Below are 15,295 nucleotides of genomic sequence, written 5' to 3' on the forward strand. Positions count from 1 at the left end.
CATGCCTTCAATTCCCATTTATAATCTCCGTCTCTCTCTCTCTCTCTATCTCTCTGTTTATCCCTCTCTATATATAACCTTACTTCTTCTCGTGTTTGTCAGCTAGACTGAAAGATATCTTTTCAGGACAGAGCGAGAGAGAAGGAGAGAGAGAGCGGATGATTTCGAAGGCTTTCCTCGAGTCCCTTTACCTGTTCTACAGGTTCATGCTAAAGAGACTGAGGAATTCTTATACAACCTACGGAAGAACACACAAGTGTCCTCCCCCGGACAAGCTCTCCACCCAGACCATAGTATGTGACGTGGAGGGAGCGCTTCTCAGGAATTCCTCCACCTTCCCATACTTGATGCTGGTGGCACTGGAGGCGGGAGGGTTCTTGAGAGGCCTACTTCTCTTGTCTCTCTACCCCCTCATCTCTTGCCTGAGCCGTGAACTGGCCCTGAGGCTCATGGTCTTTGTTTGCTTCCTCGGTGTGAGGAAGGAGAGCTTCAGGATGGGGCGAGCCGTGCTCCCCAAGTTCTTCCTGGAAGACGTGGGGCTGGAAGGCTTCGAGGTGTTGAGGAGAGGAGGGAGGAGGGTGTGCGTCAGTTCCATGCCCACCGCTATGGTGGAAGGCTTCCTTAAGGAGTACTTGAACGTCGAGGTGGTGCTGGGGAGGGAGCTGAAGGTGTTTGGTGGCTACTACACTGGGTTGATGGAGGAGAGCGAGGTGAAGGCTGGCTTGGCTTTGGAGGAGTTGCTTTCGGGTGGGAGGGTGACGGAAGACGGAATCGTCGGATTCGGAGGCTACTCCAGTTATCTTCACCAGCAGCTCTTTACTTGCTGCAAGGTCAGTCACGTCTCCACCCATGAGAACCATGAAAAATTCTGCGCTTTCACCGCCTCGAGCTTTATTTGTCTGGTTTCCTTTGAAGAAACATCACACACTGGATTCGAACGTTTGTGCTCTGGCTGGTACGTCCGATCGACATCAAACGGCCCATGGTGTTCGATAGATACTTGTGTCTGTGTATATGGTAAGAACCAGCCATGCGTACGTGCATGCTGATTTGGGTCGCCCTTCTGTTGCTTTCAGGAAGTCTACTTGGTGAGTGAGGTTGAGAAGAGAATGTGGCAGCAGCTACCGAGATCGAGCTATCCTAAGCCCCTGGTCTTCCATGACGGCAGAATAGCGTTCAGGCCGACCCCCATGTCCACCCTCTTCATGTTCCTGTGGCTTCCCCTCGGCTTCCCCCTCGCCGTCGCCCGGGCCCTCGTCTTCATCTGCCTCCCCTACGCCCTCTCCATCCCTCTGCTCGCCACCCTGGGCATGCGCAACCGGCACGTCACCTCCTCAACGGCGCACCCCAAGGCGGACGTCGGTTCCCACGGCAGCAGGCAGCTCTACATCAGCAACCACCGCACCCTCCTTGACCCCCTCTGCATCGCCGCGGTCCTCCGCCGCAACGTCACCGCCACCACCTACAGCGTCAGCCCCATCAACGAGTGGATCTCCCCCATCCGGACCATCAGGCTGACGAGGAACAGGGAGGAGGACAGGCGGCGGATGAAGAATCTGCTGGAGGAGGGGGACCTCGTGGTGTGCCCCGAAGGGACGACGTGCCGCGAGCCGTATCTGCTCCGCTTCAGCCCGCTGTTCGCGGAGGTGAGCCAGGAGGTAGTCCCCGTCGCGCTGGAGACGTCGGTCACCATGTTCTACGGCACGAGCACCAGCAAGTTCAAGTACCTCGACCCCTTGTACTTCCTCATGAACCCCTCCCCACGCTACGAGGTGGAGTTCATGGGCAAGGTGGCCACCGGCTCCATAGGTGGGAACGAGTGCAGCAGCTACGAGATCGCCAACCATCTGCAAGGGCAGATCGGAAGGTTTCTGGGGTTTGAGTGCACCAATCTGACCAGGAAAGACAAGTACTTGATGCTCGCAGGCAACGAAGGGTTCGTCGAGGGAGACATCAATAGGAGGTGATGTGTGTCCAGTCGTTTAAGTCGTATGATTATTCTTTCGTGTAAAAGAAAAGAACAAACAATACAACACAAACAAGGTTGTTATGGTTACGTTCTCTCTCGGATCGTTGCGGTGTATTTTGGGGGGCTTATAGATTACGACGTTAAGTTCGGGCGAATCTTTGCACGCAACGTGTTTGTGCTTATTCTGCATGCAATCAGATCTTGCGCGCGCCCACTTAGGCCTACTTTGGCCCACGAACGATCGATAGCACGAGCCCAGCCCAAGTGGAACACGATTTCTCCGCGAGCGAAGCGTACAGCTCCCGGACACGACCGGCTTATAGATTCCGACGGTAAGTTCGGGCGAATCTTTGCACTCAACATGTTTGTGCTTATTCTGCATGGAATTTGGACTGTAATATAAACGACGGCGACAGGCTCTCTAAGCCGCACATCTTAACGTGGCGCAGATGTTGCGCGAATCTCAAAGTCGCCCACTTAGGCCTACTTTGGCCCACGAACGATCGATGGCACGAGCCCAGCCCAAGTGGAACACGATTTCTCCGCGAGCGAGCGTACCGGTCCCGACACGGCGTGCTCCGGCATCTTCTCTGCCGCGGATGGAATCTTCTCCTCTTGGCGGCCGCCGCCGTCCTTTGCGCAATCGCCAAATCATGTTATAATATCTGCAGGTTTAATGAGGGGTTCGGGATGGTGACGTCAGCCCTGGGAGAGGAGCCGCGGCACGAGCGGGGGAGGTCGGGAGGTGACCATCAGCGCGAAAGCACAACTCGCAAGCTCGTGAGCTCCAGCGGTCTGATCGGCGTCCACGTCATCGATCCGTGACGAGTTCGTCCTTCGGACGGTCGAGATCGTCGCTGGAGTCGGAGCTGGTTGTCTCCGGAACCCCTCTCTCTCTCTCTCTCTCTCTCTCCGTCTTCGTCCCACGGTTTTCTTCTTCCCCTAATTTCGATTTCGATTTGTATGTTTCCTCGATATTTTGATTAATTTTGTTCTGTAACAGAGTAGGAAGGAGGAGACATGAAGGGAGCTGCGGCGGCGGCGGCGGAGGAGGAGAAGAGGGAGATGGAGGTGGGGAAGAAGAGGAAGGAGGAGGAGATCAAAGCCGTCAACGGCAAGGCCGAGGTGTATGAAGTCGACGACGACGATGACGAAGAGGAGGAGAACGAGGATTCGGATGAGATCGTGGAGCTGAAGGATGACGACGAAGATGGCGGCGATGACGATGATGAGGAAGATGGTGGTGACGATGATGAGGGAGACAACGACGACGACGACGACGACGTGGAGGAGGTCACTCCGCAGGAGTATCACCGCCAAGTGCAGGCGGCAGCGGACGATGACGTTGAGGAAGAGGAAGAAGAAGGCGGGGACGGCGGTGATGGAGACGACGACGACGACGACGACGATGACGACGACGACGACGAAGATGCGGAGGAAGAAGAGGTACATCTCATCCGTAATCCTCTTTCTGGCTAAACTTCGTCTGCTTGATTAACCAACCTCGTAGATCTGATCATCTGGTTACTGTGATCGGTAATTACTCTTTATTTTTCTGCAATTTTTTCTTCAATTCTTGTAGATCTGGATTTTGTTCTCCTCAAATCTTAATTTTGAATCTGGAATACTGCAAGTTGAAACTGCTCTCAATTTCTTCAATCGATCATATTGATATTGTCGATCTATTTCCCTACATATCGATGCCTCTTCTTGCTCAAAGTCGGTGTTTGATTTGGTCTTCAGGTCAGTAGTTGAAATGGTCTGCTCTGTGGAAGGGAACAACACTGTTTCATAACATGTTTGATTCCTTTTTTCTTCTTTTTGCAGTTGATCTCGAACAGCAGTAATATTGTCACGTTAATTAGTAGCACAATGAAATCTGGAGTTTCTCTGTCTTTATCTCTTCACCTTTCCATTTTTTCTGCTGCTTGAAGCTGTAATCGTTGCAAGTCCAATTTGATGTATGCTCTTAATCTTTCATCCAGTTCTGATATATGCAAACTAGACATGAACTGGTTGGTCGTAGCATTCATCTTCCATCAAAGTTTGGGACTTTCATGTTCTTGTTTGCATTGAGAATTACTATTTGTTTCCAGTAAATAAGAGCTCCATGAGAAATATGTGAATTATATCTAACTTTCTTGCCTTGGTTCTTTGGTACCGTCTGTTTTGGTCCGCAGGAAGAACTAGGAACCGAATACCTTGCACAACCAGTAGTTCGTGCAGAGGGCCAAGAAGATGCAAGCGACTTCGAAGCTGGCGAAGAAACCGACGACGACATCGGAGACGCAGATGGCACTCGGGGTAATGGCGGGGGCCATTCGACGAGGGACGAGATGTCGTCGAAGCGGAAGAGAACAGCTAAAGATGATTCGGATGACGACGACGACGACGACGACGACGACGACGACGGCGATGACGATGATGAGAGGCCACCTAAGCGATAGTGCCTGGTGATCATCTTGCCTCCCCAGTTCGACTGTTGCTTGTTAATGGACCGGAGACTGAGATGGCCAGGTTGGGGATAAGATCTAAGCCACGATGAATCCGGTTGCTGTGTTTGAAAATTGCATTAGGACTTGTAAGGAACTTTAATGTGAAGGTAATGGGTGACTGTTCCTCCACAAAAACCACATCTCCCATGCATGGTTTCTTTGGATCTGTAGTGTAATCAGATGGTTTCTTGGAATTTGGTTTGATACATCACTATGAAGTGTAAGGTGTTTAATGTTCATGCCATTACATTCCTTGCTGGCTAAGTATATTTATTACACCTGCGATGGTACCCAAAGAATGCCCATCATCAGACGGTCTGCAGCGCGCATCAGCCTCGCACGAATCGCAAAGCGCCGCGCTGCCGCAACACTCGGGCACCCTTTTCCTAAGCGAAAGGAATAAAGCGTGGGCATCATCGGACGGTCTACATTGCTCGGACATCATAGCGTGTGGCACATTCGATCACGGAGGAAATAATGGAGGGAGCCGCTCCGATCGTCACACGATCTGCAACACACATCAGCCTCGCGCGGATCGTAAAGCACGAGCCGCCTTAACAATGGGGAAAGAACAAATAAGGTCCCTCTGCTTTATTTGCCATCGGACGGCTTAGGTGAGCGCACGTCAGGCTGGTTCGAAACTCAAAGTATTCGGTGACCCAATCACGTGGGGAATAATTGATGGAGCCGTTCCTTCATCGGTACTCGCTCGAGGTTCTTTTGGGACTCATCGGGGTCTTCTCGTCTTCCTTCTGCCTCTGGCTTCGCATCGTCCTCCTCTTACGCGACCGACCGTCGGAGTTCTGGATCGTGGAGGTGGCGATGGAGAAGAAGAAGGGGGAGGCGGTCGCGGCGAATCCCGTGACGGGATCGCCGTTCTCGCGGCGGTACCACAAGCTGCTCGAGCGGCGGAAGAAGCTTCCCGTGTGGGGTCAGCGGAGTAAGTTCCTCGACGTCCTCGCGAAGCGTCGGGTCGTCGTTGTCGCGGCGCCACCCGGGTCCGGCAAGTCCACCCAGGTCATTCCCCGCTGACCACCACTGCTCTCTTTCTGTTTCCATCGTCTATCATCATTACATTTTGGTTATGTTTTCGGGCTCTTACCAGTGTTTGATTACTATATATTGGATTCTGGCTGCTCTAGAATCCATTTGTCTGCGAATTTTGTGATATGAGTTGAAACAATTGGTAAAAGAATATGGAAAATATTGAATTTGATGAGACCAACCCACCCAAGCGTGGAAGGAAGGTGATTTTGAGTATGAATTAGCAATAAAAAATCTCATCTTGCGTTTATGCAACGTCCAAAAAGTTTGGAGCCATTATAACTTTCGGTGGAACACCGACTTGATGTGAAGTTGATTTGAACCTGGAATTGAAATTCGTTATCTTTGACACTGACCCATGTCGTCAAGCTCATGATTTGATATAAGATTAGGAAGAAGGAAATTGTAGTCTGGAACTTGGGTTGATGGTTTGGTATCATTAGCTTGGATAAGTGATATGATCACGGTAGAGATTTATGAAACTATTGCTAATTTTGTTTTTGGTGATATCTACTCTTTCTTGTTGCTAGGACAGATTCCTCAATTCGTCATTGAGGCAGGCTACGCAAGTGAAGGGAAGCAGATTGCCTGCACCCAACCTCGTCGTTTGGTAGCCACGGCACTGTCCCGCAGAGTTGCTCAAGAGATGGATGTGAAGTTGGGGGAGGAAGTGGGTTACTCTGTGCTTTTTGAAGACTGCACTGGCCCGAAGACCATTTTGAAGTAAGTCCTTGTTAGTGGCAACACAAGCCATGCATCGGTTCATAGCTGTTTTTTTCTCTGTTCATGCTACATGGTCCCTTCTTTATGTTTCAAGATGTAATATTTGGTAGGTACTTGACAGATGGTCTGCTCCTAAGGGAGGCAATGTCTGATCAGTTCCTAGAAAGCTACATGGTGATAATTCTTGATGAGGTTCACTTGAGGACTCTAGCAACTGATATTCTTCTTGCTTACTTCAAAAACATGTTCAAAACGAAAGCTCGTTGTGACCTTAAACTTGTAGTCATGAGTACTCAATTTGAGGCGAAGAAGTTTCAAGATTATTTCAAGGATGCACAAATTGTGCAACCACTGCCCACACTTCATCCTGTACAAATCACTTATGTAAAGGAACCGGTGAGGGACCTCGTGGAGGCAGCTGTAGAGAAGGTTATCCATATACTTGTATCTGAATCATCTGGTGACATAATTGTGTTTCTTACTGGGTTGGAGGAGATAGAGAGATGCTGTTGGAGACTTGGAAAACTGATTTTGGACTTGGGAGATCAAATTGGACCTGTCAAAGTTGTTCCTCTCCACTCCGTAATGCCAGTAGATATGCAGAATAAGGTCTTCAAGGCCGCTCCACCTCCAACAAGAAAGGGTGGCCCTCTTGGACGGAGAGTTATTGTATCAACTGAAATCACAGAATCATCATTATCAATTGATGGCATTGTTTACGCTATTGATTGTGGGTACACCAAACAAAAGGTTTACAATGCAGATCTCCAAGTTGAGTCATTGCTGGTTTTGCCAATATCAAGAGCGAGTGCACAACGGAGGTCAGGATGTGCAAGAAGGTCAGCCCCGGGAAAATGCTTTAGACTTTATTCCCAAGATTTCTTTAACAGAGTTCAGCCACAAGATTCCCCTGAGATTCTCAGAGCAAACCTTGCAGGCACTGTTCTTCAGTTTAGAAAACTTGGGTTTGATAATTTGCTTCATCTTGATTTGATGGATCCTCCTCCTGCCGAAACAGTCATGCGGGCTGTTGAGACCTTGAAATGCTTAGGTGCTTTGGATGATGAGGGGAGTCTGACCCATTTGGGAGAGCTCATGAGCGAGTTTCCTCTGGATCCTCAGATGTCGAAGACCATAGTTGATAGCCCGAAATTTTGCTGCTCGAATGAGATCCTTTCAATTGCTGCTATGTTGTCAGGTGCATAAAACTACGCATGCAAGCTTTCTCACTTGCATTCCTCAGGTTTTTGCCTTTTGATTGCCTATATATAAACCAAACATATTTCTTTTTCCTCAGATTTTAGACACTCTTAACTTCCATTTTAGAGTTTTCCTTTGATATTTATGATGCCTTCAACTGTGATCGAATTCTTGCTGATTTGTTATGGTGGGAGAATAATGGCGGGAAGAAGGGCCACCACACCAAGTGGTTAAACCTAGGAGAGCAAACATAATTGGAAACTTTCAAGTTGAAGTTGACTCAATACCATACTTTGGAACTTCTCAACACCTTACTGTTTTCAGTTCCATGCATCAAGTTGCCTGTAAATTTCTCTGATTCAGAATGTTCTTTAACAGTACCAAATTGTTTCTTACGGCCTATGGAAAACCTGGAAGCTGCTGATGAAGCTAAGGCCACTTTCAACCACGTCCATGGTGATCACCTTAGTCTTCTGAATGTCTACCGTGCATACAAGCTAAGCAGTAAGTTATAACTTTTCATCTATATTTACACATAGATCACAATGTTCACCTCTAGTAACCTATAGAGCATAATGTTACAGATGGAGATTCGACTTGGTGGTGCAAAAGGAACTTTATAAATCAGACTGTGCTCAGATCTGCTGACAATGTTAGGGGACATCTTGTCTCAATCATGCATAAACTTGATCTTACTCTGTGCTCCACTGATTTTAGCAGCTCCGATGACTACGACAATGTTAGGAAGGGCCTGCTGGCAGGATATTTTATGCAGGTTGCACATCTTGACCATTCAGGCAACTACTCGACAGCAAAAGGTCACCATGTATGATTCTTATGTACATCATTTGACTTGGCTTTTCTGTCCTATGCATCACTGTTTATATCAAATATGGCTGGAGTTTTCATTTTATATGTTGTACAGGTAGTTGACGTCCATCCTTCAAGTAGTCTGGCATCAAGACCAGCACTTGTTATTTATAATGACTTTATCTTAGCAAGCAGAAATTTCATTCGCGTTCTCACGGATGTGCCTCTGGATTGGTGAGATATTCTTACCAAAAGCAGTTACCTTTTGGTAAAGTTTGATAAGGAATTTGCATACTTCCATCAAAATGTTAATTATTTCCTACTTCATCATTGGATGATGTTTTATGATTCTAATATCATTAGGAAAATAAACATCTTCATTCTCATATCCCTCACTTTTGTGAGGTAGGTTATAGCACATACCTGTTAGTCAAAAAATTTACATGAAACACTAACAAAAGAAAAAAAAATTGCTATGACCTGTTTTCAGCTTCTCTAAGAAAAATTCTCCCGGACTAAATGCTCAGGTTTCTAAACCTCCCTTCATCTAAAGATGCATCGCCATTGTACTCAAATCCTTCATTCTCAGTTACCTTTAAATGCATGACACTTGACTCCAGAATTTAACTACCTACTAAGTAATTAGCTTAATCCACATGCTATTCCATGAATTTTATTTCGCTCAGGTTATCATATGATGCTATTCATTGTACTTAAGGTATGTGACTGAAATGGAAAATGATAGTGTCTGAATTCCTGGCTTTGTGAATTTTCATTTCTTTTGTGACTGCATACAACTGATTTTGTCGAAAGCCAGCATTTTGGTTTGTAACACAGCTAAAAGTTTAAATTTCTTGATGATCTATGTGTTCTGGTTACCATTTGCTGAAGCCAACTGTTAATGGCATTGCAATGCTATTTTAGGTTGGTCGAAATTGCTCCTTTTGCTGCTGCTTAACTACCATCTGATGCAACCGCCTTCCTTCCCAGAGTTACTGATCCATATGCCTCCCAGTTGTTCATCATTACAATTTAATGCAGCTAAGAGAAGTCTATGAGATTGGAAGTTTACAGGGCTTTGTTTTCCGATCGCCCTCTTATGTGATCAGTTGGTATCGGCACATGTTTCAGCTGAATCAAGTATGTGGTATTTAGGTATGATTGGAGTGTCCTTTATACGGGATCGAGTGTGTGAGGGCTTTGTTCTCTGTTGTGGTTGGCAACCATGGATGACTCACTTGTAAACCTAGAAGAATCATTTGGTTAGAGAGAGCTTATGTTGCAGACAGAGCCAGTTATCGCAGCAATCTTTTCTTCCTTGACTGCTGTCTTGCATGCTGACTTTGATTTCACCGATCTATATGTCTCAATTTGGATTTAAGCATCTCGGGCTAATGGTTTTGACTCAATAAGTGAACAGATCGATTATCTGATATACAAATGATATCAGAGTTATCCTACTATTGTGCATAGTGAGGGATTCTGTGTTCTTGGAATGTAATGAATGCTTGTAATTGCAACGTGTCTTCCATGAATGTTCATTTGAACAGCTAAAATGATTGTTCTGATGCAGCAGCATAAGATTGTTTCTTGCTCAATTTCTGATGCTATGCTATTGGCAAAGGAAACAACAGAGTTCACATAAATTGCATATTTACATCAACTTATTGCACAGCAAACAACTCAAGAATGAAGACTTGCTGACCTTTGAGGCATCAAGGTCAAAATTAGCCTCAGACGCCTCAATCTGTGGTCAAACTTATGCCTACTAGTAGACACCAATGAGCATCGCATACAAATATGGCATGTTTGTTTGTTGATCGGACTTCTCATGCCTCGGTGTGCTGTAAGAGACAAAGGAGATAAAATACAGTGTAAGATCTTGAGATACAGTTGAGTTACAACATAAGCATTTAGAGCATGCGTACCAGCTTCTTCGTGAGACTGAGCAACACCAGCGACAAAGCGTAGAGGGTGATCGAGACGATGGCTCCTGTAATCACGTTATACAGCAGTCGCTTGTTATCCCTGGTCGGTATGAACACCACCTTCAGTTGGTTCGTCAGATTGAACACTCGATGTGCAACCTGCAGCTCAAGAGAACCGGATACTTCATTTTGATTTCATGCCATGCGGCAATCTCTTATTCGATGATCATCGACGTTACGTACAGCGACATATATGATGGTGTTGAGCATAAAATTCAGCATAGGGTAGTCGGGTACAAGAGACAGCAGTCGTCGAGGCTGTGCATCAGGCTTCCCTGATCTGCTTGTGTCACATGCACAAAGAACATTAGGCAACCTTTTCTAACTCAAAAAACGCTCGGTGTGCATACCATACCTTAGCCATATATGAAACTGAGATATGTAGGTCTCCAGTGTTATCTTCCCGAGCCACCTGATTTGTCACAAAACATTTGGTTTACCGAGCTTGTTAAATCTAAGAACTGCAATGTTCGCAAAGAAGCTTCATTTGCAGTGATCAAAAACTGCTTACCCAAATAGGGTGAGACTATAGCTTCGAAATTCCTGAGTGATGTTCCTCAAGCAGATATACACACTGATTTATGATGACCAAATAAAACAAGATGTATCAATCAACATTAGTTCAATGGGAGAAATCAAAATGGGATACGGAAAAGGCATACGTTATTGGTATCCATGATGTATAGGGATGGTATCTGTTGTAAGTGTACTTTTCAAGCTTGTATATGTATTCATACCACATATAGCCAGCCTGCAATTAGCAGCACATAAATTAAATGCGAAAAAGAAGTTTCTCTATGAACAGATACCAAACGAAGTTGGAAAAGAAATGAGTGCTGGATTTATAAGTACCAGTAGGCAGATTGCGGTAATGGAAGTTTTGATAAATATCCTCAACTTTGCTTCAGTTGCTTCTAGTTTTTCCATCCATCTCTCGACCTGTATCAAAAGACCAAGACACGGTCACAACCTTGTCACACCTATATGAAGCAGCGTGCTAATACAACCCAAGCTTCAAAATAATTAATTTGTCATGTGGAGCCCTAAAAGATGACACAAAGGAGATGCCAAACACTATTAAGGATGAGAGGTAAAAATAAAGACCAGCAGTGCATATGCACTGACACATTAGTAAAGATCTTACTGTTGGATGATAGTAGGCATATATCATTCCTAATATCCATATATAGCGATCAAGACCAGCACGGAAATGCCATTCGTGCATAGGTTGGAACTTCTTTGTCGCGTCTGGATCATTGTAAGCTGCATTTGAAGGGTTCAGTTACATATTCATCTCAGCTCGGAAGCGAGTGCAAGTAGGCTAAGAAAATAAAGGGCAGTTTCATGGACACCCACCTAAGAGGAAAGCAAAAGGGCTCCAAACAATATCATAGACATGTGGTACCTCCCATATCACAGCAATCACCACAAAACAGGCAGCAATTTTGACAGCAATAACTGATCCCTTATTGTTGTGTTTGTTAAAAATTCCAAGCGAACAGTAGACCATCAGGGTGAAAAATGTGTGCATCGGGCAGATGTAATACAGCATATAATGGTTATCGAGGAGAATACAACAAAATGCCACAAAAAAATTCAGCCGCCACATCATCTGTTCAACATGACAGAAGTTATCAGCTTCCATTTCAGAATTGCTAGTAAAGTTGCCAAGAAAAGAAGAATGACTTGTGTGTGATCATCACCTGACAAAACCGTGAGAAGCTGAAATCTTTACGGACATAGTAATAAGAGAAGTTACCAAATCCAGTCATCCACACATAACCAGCAATGAAGACACGAATTGCATTATAAATTTCTTTGGCCGCAAAGTAATGATACATCACAAAGAGCACCTGAATAGAAAAGAGAGCATCAAGTTATGAAACAATTGATACTTGGAGTTTTTAAAAACTGTGGTACAGAGCAGAAGTTCTCCAGTGTCATATATGAGTAAAGAACTGAATTAGAAACCATGGCCCCAAGAGAAAACAACCAAAAAAAAAACATAAGCCCTAATAGAAAACAGAGGTTTAAAACAGTATATCATTGTAGAACATAAAGATTTGAGGACTATATGGGAAACAAAGTGTCATCTTAATAACAGAAATAATGTTTGAGACTTCAGAAATCTCAAAAACCATTTAAGGAACGAACATTCTCATATATGGAATTGGATTTTTCAGTCTTTTGGAAGTGCTTATTTGCCAGCATCTGAGAAGATTACTGGATATCATAACATCCAGGTGTATCACATGTGATTAATTCTGGGACAGATGAAATTAGTTCGAACAGGAAAAAGATCAGGTGCTAGCCTGATCATTGTTTCCTGTGTCCTTTAGAACATCCATGTTCAAAATGCATAAAGTTGTTTTTGTATTTCACACAAACATTTATCCATTTGAAGATCAAACAAGTGTAAAAAGGAAAAGCAAGAAAGAATATTATCAGCATGTGTAATTTGGATCTGGTTTGGACAACTAAACACATGTTTGGTACAGCAAATAGAAACGAATAAAATTCAGAGAATCATAATGTTCAAATTTTGCTCAGAATAAAAGAGCAACATAGTGTTGACAAACCATATGGGTACGAAAGCAAAATAAACATAAAATTTGCCACAAAGAAGCACTTCACTGTTCTGGTTCTCTTACCTGCATCCACCCCTTCCATTCCTCGGTCTGGTGCCTATTCAGGTATAGTACTGACTTGGATGACGATGGTGAGGTATCATGGTGGATTTTGAATGATGTCATCGCTGCGACAATGATGAGAAGAAAATACAGAAAAAAGAAAATATCCCTGTTGTAGCTCTGCAAAATGACAAAAGACAGTTTATACACTGTGCAGCCATGGAAAGGTTAGAATTCAGAAGATGCAGCTTGAAGCGATGAGCTGACGGACATTACAAAGATTATGTAACACTGCTACTCCAGGATGCCACACATCTGTATCGGAATAAGAGGGGTGACTTCCTTAATTGTATTAAATGTTTGTCATCCATGCTTTTCATTGGAAACAGTGAAGAATACATACATTTAATAGGGGTTATAGCTCTTAAGGAGGATCGAAAGTTAGATATTACCATGGAAAATCAATCTCAGAATATTCATTTAATGATAACTTCACCCTGCAAAAGTTTAGCCTTCTTCCTGAAACTATGAAGGTAGACATTGAGGCTTATGCCATTTATTGTAACAGTCTTCCATGGTACGATTTCCTCTGAAGAACAATATGTGATGCATTATAAATCAGGTTTAGAAGCCTTCGCGATTAGTGTTGTCGGCCTTCTTATTGCTTCTTCAGAGAGAGCTCTAAGTAAAACCAAGTACTGATGACCTAAGGGTGGACTAGGACTCGATTAGAAGTCTCAGTATATCAGTAATTTGAAGCAAGAAATTTGATTAAAGTAATTACTGACAGTAGTGGTTTAGATACCTTTGTCAGATTAGAGAAATTTATGATTTTCATATTAATGAGTATATCCCTTTGCACATCTATGAGATCTGATTAGCGAATCATGATTCTTGAATCTTGCAAGTTAGCAATCCTAAATTTTATTGGTTGCAGCATGCAGCCTCTTGTAAATAGGGAAGAAATAGCACCTTTGATGACTCTCCAAAAAGATCTGTTCTGTCACATGTGTAGAAATAGGCCAACACGACTCCAAATTCTGATCTGAAGAACATCAGCCCAACTTTTCAACAATCTTGCCACTAAGAAACTATTACGAAATAAAAGCAAATAGCGCCTTCACTTACATGGCTCTTAAAGTCAAGCGGTTCTCTAATAGAAAATCCTTGTCCATCATGAAAAACCTGAGCAGTGACAAAAAAGAAAATGGCACTTAGGAATTACAGTGACAGAACATTGAGTATACAGCTACACTGTGCACAAATAACCTGACAAGCCCTGGTCTTTGCTTGTGAGCTACTGAAGATCCTACCGAAAAACCTCCAGCTAGTAATTGAGTTTTAGCTTCTTCCCCAAGCGATCCGATGTCCAAAGCAATAGAATCATCATCAGAATGCCTACCACAAAGAAAGCAAACTCTCAATATTTGAAGGAAATCAGACTAGAACGAGTTGAAATATCGAACATGGACATCATCAGAATTCTCTGTTTATTGCAAGTGATAACCCTAGAACAAGTTAGCATAACTCCTAACCATCATGCATAACATGATGCATTCAAAGTTCTGATTCAGATGTTCAACACTTGATAAGTGTCGTTTAGGATCATGCTTATTTTTGGACCAAGTATTCCTGCAAGTAAAGGTAGAATTGTGCTTTGTTTATCTGACCGTGAAGATGCTTCTCTTTGCAAAAAGTATGACATTTCAATCAAATTCGAGCAATGAAGTTCTCCCAGCAGTATAAACGATAAGAAGCAAAAACAACTCACAGTGCAATGGCTAGCAGAAAGAAAGCAGGAAAATCCAAAAAAGGAAGAAAAAAAATAGTAACAGTAATGATGATCCAAAGTTTATCAAACTTACATCCCGAAAAACCGAGAGTTCTTCCATAACTCTAGCAGCTCAGCATACACCCACCACAAAAGAATCGGGACGAACCCAAGAAGCACCGCCACCTGCAACAAGGGCATGCCAATTCGCATGAATCGATGGCTAAAGCAGGCAAAATCCAACCCATCCCCGCTGATCTCTCACTCTCGCAGACTAAATCAGAACTTCACAGAACAGAGAAGGAAGCAAAAGCATCCACAAAAGGCAGAACTTTTGCCTCGACTACGCTAAAGAGGCAACACAAAATTTGCAAATTTCTTCGAGAACTCCCGAAATTGGCATGATTCCACGCACCTGGCCGGGCGTAACGGGACCTACGATCTCCATTCAAGATCCTCCGGAAGTCCAGAATCAGAAATCCCACGAATCGAAGGGGTTCAAAGGCGCGCCATTTCGAGGTCCACGATCCACCAAACCCAACCCCGGAAAAATATCGCCTCGCTGCCCCGAGATCGAACTCCAATCCCGCGACTATTTATAGCAAGAACCCTACCAACCCGACGTCACAAGAAAACTCAGTAAACTTTCATCGGAACTCCCGTTG

General features: G+C 44.3%; 4 protein-coding genes across 6 annotated transcripts; 3 read left to right on the forward strand and 1 right to left on the reverse strand.

Annotated features, from left to right (window-relative positions):
* Positions 1 to 2,056, forward strand: LOC103978930 (probable glycerol-3-phosphate acyltransferase 3). The gene is made up of 2 exons (XM_065140936.1): positions 1 to 830; positions 1,077 to 2,056. Exons 1-2 carry the CDS (start codon positions 159 to 161, stop codon positions 1,965 to 1,967), a joined length of 1,563 nt encoding a protein of 520 aa, XP_064997008.1. The 5' UTR covers positions 1 to 158; the 3' UTR covers positions 1,968 to 2,056.
* A 540-nt stretch (positions 2,057 to 2,596) lies between these two features.
* On the forward strand, positions 2,597 to 4,703 carry LOC103978929 (uncharacterized). 2 transcript variants are annotated; one of them, XM_065140939.1, is made up of 3 exons: positions 2,597 to 2,897; positions 2,973 to 3,415; positions 4,150 to 4,703. In XM_065140939.1, exons 2-3 carry the CDS (start codon positions 2,990 to 2,992, stop codon positions 4,414 to 4,416), a joined length of 693 nt encoding a protein of 230 aa, XP_064997011.1. In that variant the 5' UTR covers positions 2,597 to 2,897; positions 2,973 to 2,989; the 3' UTR covers positions 4,417 to 4,703. The 2 variants fall into 2 exon arrangements, with proteins under 2 accessions (XP_064997011.1, XP_009393171.2); XM_009394896.3 differs by having other exon boundaries at positions 2,597 to 2,841.
* A 414-nt stretch (positions 4,704 to 5,117) lies between these two features.
* On the forward strand, positions 5,118 to 9,563 carry LOC135632393 (probable pre-mRNA-splicing factor ATP-dependent RNA helicase DEAH2). 2 transcript variants are annotated; one of them, XR_010494692.1, is made up of 7 exons: positions 5,118 to 5,481; positions 6,044 to 6,231; positions 6,342 to 7,429; positions 7,810 to 7,935; positions 8,016 to 8,249; positions 8,357 to 8,475; positions 9,166 to 9,196. XR_010494692.1 is itself a non-coding variant. In XM_065140934.1 (7 exons), exons 1-7 carry the CDS (start codon positions 5,146 to 5,148, stop codon positions 9,197 to 9,199), a joined length of 2,133 nt encoding a protein of 710 aa, XP_064997006.1. In that variant the 5' UTR covers positions 5,125 to 5,145; the 3' UTR covers positions 9,200 to 9,563. The 2 variants fall into 2 exon arrangements, 1 of the variants encoding a protein (XP_064997006.1); XM_065140934.1 differs by having other exon boundaries at positions 5,125 to 5,481; positions 8,016 to 8,257; positions 9,166 to 9,563.
* A 293-nt stretch (positions 9,564 to 9,856) lies between these two features.
* On the reverse strand, positions 9,857 to 15,295 carry LOC135632394 (protein REDUCED WALL ACETYLATION 4-like). Its single transcript, XM_065140935.1, has 16 exons — positions 15,046 to 15,295; positions 14,725 to 14,816; positions 14,129 to 14,257; positions 13,988 to 14,044; positions 13,832 to 13,904; positions 12,881 to 13,039; positions 11,933 to 12,082; positions 11,586 to 11,841; positions 11,374 to 11,492; positions 11,082 to 11,168; positions 10,892 to 10,980; positions 10,741 to 10,803; positions 10,585 to 10,641; positions 10,413 to 10,509; positions 10,170 to 10,328; positions 9,857 to 10,085 (listed from the first exon to the last, which is right to left on the reverse strand). Exons 1-16 carry the CDS (start codon positions 15,076 to 15,078, stop codon positions 10,071 to 10,073), a joined length of 1,635 nt encoding a protein of 544 aa, XP_064997007.1. The 5' UTR covers positions 15,079 to 15,295; the 3' UTR covers positions 9,857 to 10,070.

Source organism: Musa acuminata, chromosome BXJ3-3, assembly GCF_036884655.1.
Source record: "Musa acuminata AAA Group cultivar baxijiao chromosome BXJ3-3, Cavendish_Baxijiao_AAA, whole genome shotgun sequence".
In the NCBI taxonomy this organism is placed as follows: domain Eukaryota; kingdom Viridiplantae; phylum Streptophyta; class Magnoliopsida; order Zingiberales; family Musaceae; genus Musa; species Musa acuminata.

Coding starts and splice junctions, on each gene's coding strand:
- LOC103978930 (XM_065140936.1), top strand. CDS start 159: ATGATTTCGAAGGCTTTCCTCGAGTCCCTTTACCTGTTCTACAGGTTC. Junction 831..1,076: donor AGCTCTTTACTTGCTGCAAG/GTCAGTCACGTC, acceptor TGTTGCTTTCAG/GAAGTCTACTTGGTGAGTGA.
- LOC103978929 (XM_065140939.1), top strand. CDS start 2,990: ATGAAGGGAGCTGCGGCGGCGGCGGCGGAGGAGGAGAAGAGGGAGATG. Junction 3,416..4,149: donor AAGATGCGGAGGAAGAAGAG/GTACATCTCATC, acceptor TTTGGTCCGCAG/GAAGAACTAGGAACCGAATA.
- LOC135632393 (XM_065140934.1), top strand. CDS start 5,146: ATGGAGCCGTTCCTTCATCGGTACTCGCTCGAGGTTCTTTTGGGACTC. Junction 7,936..8,015: donor CCGTGCATACAAGCTAAGCA/GTAAGTTATAAC, acceptor ATAATGTTACAG/ATGGAGATTCGACTTGGTGG. Junction 8,258..8,356: donor CGACAGCAAAAGGTCACCAT/GTATGATTCTTA, acceptor TATGTTGTACAG/GTAGTTGACGTCCATCCTTC.
- LOC135632394 (XM_065140935.1), bottom strand. CDS start 15,078: ATGGAGATCGTAGGTCCCGTTACGCCCGGCCAG. Junction 11,493..11,585: donor CCCTTTTGCTTTCCTCTTAG/GTGGGTGTCCAT, acceptor CTTCAAATGCAG/CTTACAATGATCCAGACGCG. Junction 10,510..10,584: donor CAGTTTCATATATGGCTAAG/GTATGGTATGCA, acceptor TGACACAAGCAG/ATCAGGGAAGCCTGATGCAC.